This window comes from Xenia sp. Carnegie-2017, unplaced genomic scaffold, assembly GCF_021976095.1.
Source record: "Xenia sp. Carnegie-2017 unplaced genomic scaffold, XeniaSp_v1 HiC_scaffold_20, whole genome shotgun sequence".
Classification (NCBI taxonomy): domain Eukaryota; kingdom Metazoa; phylum Cnidaria; class Anthozoa; order Malacalcyonacea; family Xeniidae; genus Xenia; species Xenia sp. Carnegie-2017.
Genome location: NW_025813483.1, coordinates 13,353,245 through 13,362,929, shown reverse-complemented (window position 1 = coordinate 13,362,929; position 9,685 = coordinate 13,353,245). Strand labels below are relative to the sequence as shown.

The following is a 9,685-nucleotide window of genomic DNA, read 5'->3' as shown; positions in this document are numbered from 1 at the left end:
CTCTGTTTCTTGCACTGGTTGAGTAGAACTTACAGACCATTCAATTGCGACGCTTACACAAAAATTACGAGAATGAGATGACCATTAAAGTAAAGAACTCAACAAAAACGACTAGCTATAGCGTGTATGCTCGTTTTCTCTGCTAAAACCTCCAAAACTGAAAAACATCACCCGAAAGGTGGAATTGAACCACTCCGACGCTAATCGGCTACAGGTTTGAAGCCTGCACCCCACACCAGTGAGGCTCATTCGGGCAATATTATGCTTGGTCGAAAAGTATAAATACTTTCATTACAATGACTAAGAAATGCATGTGGGACCGGGATACAATGACGCATGCGCATCTTAACAATGTTGGAAAACATTGACAAGAGCATACAAGAATAAGTGGGAAGTATTTTACTTAGGAACGAAGGAACACAAACCGTCCAATTTACTTATCATAAAATCTTTAAAATTAATCTAGAAAAGTCCATTACGGTTTTATTAGATTTTCTATTTAAAACTATAAATTAATTGTGCGATAGACACTTTAAGACGGAAAGATGATGTTTTAGTTTTTGGGAAGTCCGTTCAACAACAAATCCACCCTAATTTTCATGGATTTTTGTAAGTTAGCTGATTTTTTGCTATACGTTTCCCACTCTGTTACATCTTCGCACAAATAATTTTTTCAAGAGTCTTAAAGAAAGTCGAGAAGAAAGTTGCGGTAAAAAAATTTTTTAATCAATTTTACACATTACTTAAGATTAAATATTATATAGCTACATATGGCCTCAAATATAAGCTTGCTAATCATCTATTTACATAGGTTTAAATTACATAATTACATGGAAAAAGACTGTAGGATGACAGCCGAAAATTAAAATGAGACATGGTACTTGATGGGACCAAATCATTCGAATCTATATTTTGTAATGCTTGCCTATACAGGCTATACTTATATTAACGAACAATGTGATTTTTTCCCTCCTTTAATAAACGAGTATCTTCTTTCATTTCTTTAAAGGATGAAGCTCTTTAGTTTCAGAGATCAGGTGCTGTATACTCATTTAAGTGTGGGTACTTTTTTGCGATATGGATCGTATATGGGTGAAACACAACCCGTCTTATTCACACCTGAATATTTATCCTTCTACAGGAAAACCGTTTTCTATTCTATTCCATCATTTTTGCTGTACTTTCTCATTGAAACACCCTGTCTCATTTATTCTATGAAATTTAATAAATTTACCGTTCTTCTTGGTCCACGAAAGTCTCCGGTTACCTGACATCTAAGATCAAATCTCTCTCAACACTAAAGTTATAAATAAAAATTTGTAACACAATACTTTGTGATGAGATGATAAGGTTTATGAGGCGCCAGGTGTGAACGAGTGTAAATCATGCATATAGAATTTAATCTAAAGACATCAAACATAAAGACGAAACTTTATTAACAAACAACGCACTTTATACCGCAACTTTCACGATTGCTTGTTTAAAAGTTATATGTTGGACTGTTGTCAAATTTACATTAAAAATTTGCTCGCCACCTCGAAAATCTTTAACGACTGTTTACACACTCAGCCCTTTGCCTCCAGGGGCATAGTCAGGATTTATGAAAAAAGAGAGCAAGTCACAATAAGTTGTGTCGAAAAAAGCGACTTATACAGGTGTCCATTCGAAATTGTCTTGAAAAAAAGGGGCGTGGGGAATTGGTGCTGGGTCGCTCATTTATATTCATAGAAAAAAAAGTTAAAATGTGCTCGAAATGCCCGATTGAATTGAGTATTGTTTATTTGTAAATGGTCTAATTATTTGTGTTGTCTCCTTCAATATGATATTCTCTTGTGAAAGAAAAGAACTATGATCGACATAATTTATCCGACAAAGGGGTCAATGGTAGTCGATGCTCGTTAGACTTGATGAAACTGCCCTTAAGATCGTGATCAATGTCACCATTTCTAGAACAATAAAACGTGCCGTTGACAAATGATCCTTCGCATACGTAGCATTCATGGAATAATCGTCTCTCTTCACCTCTTTCATAAACTTAAGTGAATATGTATATACTATAAATATGATCCAGATGAGGTCGTCGTGTATCTCAGGAAACCACATGGGAAATGTACATGCATGGGCAGCAAAATGGAATTTGTATTGGCACTGTCAAATTGCCGTTCATCATAATTATATTGTATTGTTGTTATTCCCACGTCATGACAGAAGAAATGAGTGTTAATCACCTTGAGAATTTTTCGAAGGTTTTCAGTAAGGGTTTAACTTTAAGTTTGTCGTAGTTTTTCTATGTACAAATATAACTAGAAAACACGCGTTGTCAGAAAAGTAACGATGCGTGATGAAATATTTCTGGTCGTCATAACAAACGTTATAACGAGCGATACAATGTCAATTTGAGCATGCGCACATGGTGGCCTTTAAGTACGACTTCTATACAATGATCTCTAATTATATTTGTCGTTCTATCATAAATACATCCTGAAGTGAACTCTGTTCCCATCAGACATTATAACAACATTTCAGTTGCATATGATTACATAAAAGCCATTTATACAGTCTTAATACAATAATATAAAGTCTACCGCATCCGTTGCTCGCAGGAGATATATTTGTCTTTGAACTTCACCAAATTATTAATTACTCTAGTTGCGAATGGAATAATAATAACCCTTTGTTTCTCAATTAAAACCATTAAGTTGACTGAAAAGTATCCTTGCCGAGCAGCTAGTTAACCGTTTTGTGACTTTTGTCGAACTTACATTTGCGTGACATGTTGAGAAAAAAAATGGGCAAAGTCTTCATCATATTACGTCGATGAGTGCCATGGGCTCTAGGATAATATTTCCGAGTCGTGACGTAGAGTAAATTAAAATTCATTCATAGTGTAATCGCGTTTCAACTGACACCGTGTATAAAAGGGGTGTATGATTAAAATTGTCGAGAACGCAAAACATCCCATTGTGTGTCTGTATGAGTGTATGACCTGTAGCGACATCGGACGAGTGAAGATACCGGCACATATAGATATCCTTAGACATCTTTGGTGCGAGAAAATAGCGGGTAAGAGCGTCGTTTTATCTTTTTCTGTTACATTAGTTTATGTAATATGAAGTAAAGTAAGTGGCATTTAAAGAAATAATCCTGTTTATCATATTTAACTAAAACAAAAATTTCTCTGCATAAGTTGATCAATAATCGACCTTCTCAGGTCAATAGTTGCGGTTTTCATGATGAAAAATATTATATTTTTAGTTGATGTAAACGTCTATTTTTATATGTTTGTGCTCATAAAATACTCTAGAAAGATAGCTGGTTCAAATTGTATAATTCAATGTTTAACGGAGCTGGTGTGTTAGAGGTATGGTCCAAAGATCATCGTCGGTATTTGGACAATTTATTCCTACATCGTTTACTTTTAAATTCTATCGCATTTTTAAAAATAAAAAGTCTTTCAATTCAATGTTTTTGTAATAACCTAACTATTTATAAAGAACATCGCCAATATCACATGAGACATATAGTTTTTTTCTTCACAGCAGAACGTTTGATTTTCTTATGACTTTTTATGCATCGTAAAAAATATTTATTAAAGATAGAAACTGGATACAATTAAATACAAGTTATCAATTACATTATAATTGCTCTTCAATGATTTGCATAATTTGTTACTATTATCTGCCATAGAAGATGAATGAAAATACATTTCCATCTGAAGATTTCGTAGTGATCTTTAATCAGTTAAAATACAGCTTGTAATACAGATTACACACAAGACGCATAACCACCAGGACTAAAGGTCATACTTTCTTAAATTTTAAGAAAAAAAAACTGGAAAGCGAATAAGCGGACGAACAAAATCAGTAAATGACAAAATTCTCGCCACTTTTAAAATATTTCAAATTGCAACATTTCATTCGTCAGGATGTAGCTGTACCATATACTACTTTTGCGTTTAACAATATTATTATGAATGAATAAGTATGACTTTTGTTTACATATGTGCCGTGTTAATCTGCGTTGTAATAGCATGATAATACCTGTCTCTTTACAAATAATACCGGCACGAGTAGAATGTCTACACAAATGATTAACGTGTGATGTAAACGAGGCATTGGTGTGATCTATGTAGGCAAGATTGTTTACGAAATAATTTGAACACAGAAAGGTCTTCCCGCTGTACCAGAAAATATAACGCACAAATTTGTTTATTGTAAGATCTTTCATTGGACTGGTCTTTACAATACATATCCGTTATAAGGGGATTTCCGGATTTTCAAAACTAGTTATGTTGTCCTGGAGATAGCAAATTTCGTATATTGAACGTACAAGAACGTCGGTATTTTCACTATCCTCAGGACTCAGAAGCAAATATATCTCATCGTTTGTGTAGGAAATGAGGAATTAGTTACAAACAGCAAGCCTAGAATTGCAACATCCAATTATAACAATCTCCAATTTTCCTAACTATCTAGTTGTATTTCCCCACTCGCTGTCGAAAGAGGAATTCACGTAATCCGACAGTATGAATGAAGTTTATTTTTGTAAAAGATTTTTATCACTTTTTTTGGTATTCCACATTACTTTTTCTTCACGTGATGAAAGATCGACACGAGAGGAATTATAAGGTCAACGAAAGTCATCATCTTTTAGATCAACGTACACGTGAACGGTACTGCATCGGTATGCAGTACAATCACTTTAATACGAGAAACATTAAAACGCTCACAGTATGTTGTTGTAATCACACTCAGGATTGGTGCTGACTCATTCACAGACTGATTTCATTTTAAATTTACATATAAATATTTAATGTATTCTTAAGCTTCACATTTAAAAGATTACGTACACGGACAGTCGCAAGAGGGAATAACAATTGAAATAGGAGGAAACAGTACACAGTCGTCTATTACAGTGTTTCTACATACATACACACCATTTCTACTGCTAAGTAAATTAAGAACATTATCATAAATCTTCTAGGGTTACCTATTCAATAATTCAAATATGGTAGTATGTTGCAACACCAGGCTAATGCAATTGGTGTCTTTTAGGTAAAATGTTTGCTGATCGATTTTCTGATTACAAATCATTTGCTTGAAAAAAAATCAAAAACGCGAAATAGTAAAGTGAATATCGAAGAACTGTAATATCTTTTTGTGAACAATTCCCATCGTAGCTTAATAATATCAAATGGTAAATAATTCTATTGCCAAAGGGCTTGCTAAAGGCACAGGCGAATACATCTTTACATCTTGAATACTCTTGATAAACGCATAGTCAGACGGTTAATAACAAATTGTCTCAGTTTGATAAGATACTGGTTTTAACAAAACAATGAAAAATACTGAAGAATGAGAAACTCTTAAATAAACAGTTATTGATACTATTTTAAGGAAAGTTGACTCCATCGCGGGGTTCACGCTGTGAAACAAAAAGTGCAAATGTTCAAACAATAGTCTTAAAATTATGATTTCCACCTCAACTATTACAAATATGCAATCTCGAAAATCTTTTGTATTCCAATGGGAAGAAAAAAATTCAAATAAAAGGGTTGGAGGAGTGGTCATACATTAGCGAATCTAGCGTTGGGTAAAACACGTTGTTACAACAGTATATCGATTGGTATGATTTTAGTTTTTGGAAATTCATAAGCAATGTTATTAAATTTTTGAATTTAAAGTTCGGACTATAATATATTTTACCTAATCTTGCATTCGCTGACTGAGCTCATATATGCTACAATGTTTGTATCCCAGAAATGAACAGTGCATGTGTGCCCGTTTGAATTTTGTGTGCGAAACAATCTTTTCGCCGGTTCAATCAAAAATAATCGTTGTTGCTAGTTATTTGTAGAGGTACAAAGTTCACTTCCAATAGACTCAATTAGTGGAATTGTTTGGTATTGATTACTTTATTGAAACGAATTGTTCGCAGTTTGATAATTCAGACAAGCTAAGCTCGTGCAACAATATCAATCCTAAATCTTTTAATCAGTTTAAATAATATTGTTCAGCTGTCTGAAACGAGAAAAGGTATTGTCTGTCTAGTCTTTCAGTTTGATTAAATATTGAGTACGGTAAAAACGAATATTTAAAATCAAAACTTGTCAACCAGAAACAAGTGCATTAATTGAATACTGTGGAAGTTGTTGCATCAAACAAACAACTTTCTGGGAGAAAATACAGGATAAAAAACCATGACCAGCCGACAATTTAAAGAAATATAGTAAAAAGCAAATTTCGAAAAAGCAATACATCTTGAGATTGAAATATGCATCAAAACAACAGTTCGATTCTCGTCTTGTTTTGATGCATATTTTGCAATCTCAAGATGTATTGCTTTTTCGGAATTTGCTTTATACTAAATACAGGATAATTCTCCAAATAAAAAGAACTATTTTTTTTGGATGAAGATCTATGAATGGATCGTTCTAAGTGAAGAAGGTTTCCGATAAATTAATTTATCAGTGCAACTGGATTTAGAATTTGATAAACGATCAAGTTTTGTATCTTAATTATCTTATAAAAGGATGAAAATACAGTCCAGGAAGTTGGCAAATTTTTTCAAGATTGCTAAATCGAATGCAAAGCTAAATTTTTTGACTGCTCTTAAAACAGGGTTTAGATGAATAAACTAGTTTAATTACTTTTTTAAGACATTCATAAATAATGGAGCAATTCTACAGGCAAAGTATAAGTAAGTAAAGCTATTTGAAATTTTTCAGTGTAACAAATTGCACACGAAAATCAATGCATGAAAACGTTTCTCCATGGAAATTTGCCACGGCATAAGAAACACAAAGTAATTGAATTAAATAGAAGATAAGAAAAAATCAGTTAATCGAATACTAGAGAAACAAAACAAAATGAAGAAAAATTTTACAATTAGATATATCAGAACGATAATTAGGTATTTTAAAATCAACAGATTTACTTAACAACAATGTGTGACATACTAGTTGTTGGATCGTGTATTGCCTTAAATTTGATCAAGTAAAAAAGAAAACATTAATAATGATAAAACAACTATAGTTCTTTATGAGATGTATCATGTATCTCCTTTTGTAATTTGCAAATGTATAGATGCAAATGTACACAGTGTTTGACAAAAAATCATCAGTTTTCAGCTATAAAAGTCGTCTACAAGCATTATGTAATTGATTGCATAAAAATCTAGAATTTTTTTTTCAGGTTTATCATTTATATTTAATTTTTCAATTCACTTCATACTAGATGAAGAACTTCAACTCCTAATTTCTACATAAATAACTAATGGCATTGTCATAAAGGCATTTTAAATTTAAAATTTCTTTCTTAGTCTCTCTAGTATATCAGAACAACAAGAGTGTAGTTTGCGAAGACAAAGGCACAGAACTGAGAAAAAAGAACGTTTTCCACCAAAAAGAACGTTTTCAACTATGAAAGTGAAAATAGTGTGCTACCTTGTTGCCATAACATTAATAATGGTTAATGCTGCACCAAGAAGATTACATGTGAACTCACTACGACAAATAACAGCGCCAAAAACTACACTATTTGTAAGTACATTGTATTTCCTTGATGGTAAATTATGCTGTGTAAATAACGCGAGGCAATATAATATAAAATAAAATGCCATCAACTGTGTGAATAATGCAAGGCAATATAATATAAAATAAAATGCCATCAACTGTGTGAATAATGCAAGGCAATATAATATAAAATATCAAATAAAACACCATTCATTTTCTTTACAAATGACAAGTTTTCGCGCAATGGCAAATTATCTTACTCCCAATTTCAATTCCAATTTTAGTTAGATCTTTGAGAGCAGTTTGAAACACTGCAAAGAATTAACTTAAAACCTATTGTTTTGATAAGTGATAAATCACCTCTCTCTTCAGCCCTGATTTGGATCCTAATTCAAACCCATCACCAAAGATTATTCTAAGGTTTCTAAAACTGCTTTCTTTTTAGATAAAATGTCGAAAGACGTATCGTGAGTGTCTTAAACATCATGGGAACAAAGAAGTAGCTCAAAAAACAAAATTTTGTCAAACAAAATATACAACGTGTCTGCAAAGTACCTAGTTATTACAAAGAAAAGGCAAGATACTTGTAGGTTATATTAAAGCAAAGCTGTGGAAAGTATTAGTTATGATTTTGATGGATGCAAAGATTGGTGGAAGAAGTGCAGCAAGTTAAATTTCTCTGACAGTTGTATTAATTTATTGGGGGGGGGTGGATGGGTGAGAGGGAGAGTTAAAGACCGTGAAACCCTGAGTAGTGTAAAATAATTTAGTCATAACTAACTATATATATATATTTTGAATTCACCACAAGTTATTTCACTTATCATGAAATAGACAAAATATGTGAATTGAAGTCTTGACTATGTTGAATTACTTTGTTTTTTTCCTTGACATGAAAACTGATCAGTTGGCATCATACATCAACAGCTGCACCTTTTCAACAACCTCTTATCAACTTATGTCAAAGGTATTAAGTTGGTAAACAGAGGTATTAAGTTGCCAAACAAAATAAGCATGCACATCAAAATGTACCTTGGTTATTCAAGAAAAGACCAATCAGAACCTTACTTATTTTTTACATCATTGAAATCCTTTAAGAGTCCCTGCTCCAAATGCACATTTTGAATCTTAAACTGTTTCTTTTTTTGTGAGGACTTCTTCTTTTGGACAGTTACAGGTGGTTTCCTGAATGCCGAATCCTTCATTGTGCTTATACCATGATTTACAAGATAATTTTCAATGTCACCTTCTCCCATACCTTCAACACTTGAATGCCGCCAGAGTTCTTTGAATTTTTCATCAACTACCATTGAATGTTGTATGTCATTATGAAACAGAACAATCTTCTTGTCAGTTGGTCTTGTGACTTTAAGGACAATATTCTTATTTGTTGTACTACGAACAATCTTTTCAGCAGAAGGAAGACTTTCTTCGACGTCATCATATAACAATCCGCCTCTTCCTTCATTGTAATGCTTCTGTAGTACGTCGATAAATTGCCTTTTGTTTTTCATGTGATACACAGGTTTAAACAAGAACTTTCCACCCTTAATGGTTAGCCGATCGTTGTTTATTAATGCTTGATTTGCCAACCAGCTTTTATCATTTGGATCAATGTCCGTGTACTTTATTCTGTCTAGTATCTCATCGATAGATAACGGTTCGAATTCCCCTTCGAGATGTCTGCGTTTCATCTCGTTCACTATTGTTGCAAGAACAGTGAAGCGATTTTTTGGTCTTAATGTTACCGTTTTGTAATCGAAAGAGCTATTCGCTGTCTTAGGCAGTGAAGAACTTGCAGCACTGTAACTCCTTTTTTGTGATTTCTTGTTAACATCCTCTTTCCGTGATTTTATTTTGTCTTTGGTTTTTCTCGATTCCACCGATGGCGTTGCAAGACTTCGCTTTTTAAAACTTGCGTGCTCTTTTAGTAACCTTGGATCCATCTCGAATCATATACGATAAGCGATAAATCCCATAAGTTACCAGACAAACCGCGAAATAAAAGAACAATGAACAAGAAAAGCGGCCATTTTGAAAACGTTCGAACTATACTATGTGTTACGTAAAGTATTGGATTAATCCAATCTGACTGGCCAAAAAATTAAAAAAGACGAGGACTCAGGACAAACACCATGACCAGCCGACAGTATAATATAAAACAAATTCCGA

At 33.1% G+C, this 9,685-nt stretch overlaps 1 protein-coding gene and 1 non-coding gene across 2 annotated transcripts; both read right to left on the bottom strand.

Moving 5' to 3' along the window:
* Positions 1–168: 168 nt before the first annotated feature.
* Trnastop-uca lies at positions 169–255 on the bottom strand. Its single transcript has one exon. It is a non-coding gene; the product is annotated as a tRNA-Sec (tRNA).
* An 8,023-nt stretch (positions 256–8,278) lies between these two features.
* Positions 8,279–9,570, bottom strand: LOC124442622 (general transcription factor IIE subunit 2-like). The gene has a single exon (XM_046993113.1). The coding sequence runs from the start codon at positions 9,457–9,459 to the stop codon at positions 8,578–8,580; it is 882 nt and encodes a 293-aa protein (XP_046849069.1). The 5' UTR covers positions 9,460–9,570; the 3' UTR covers positions 8,279–8,577.
* Positions 9,571–9,685: the final 115 nt, after the last annotated feature.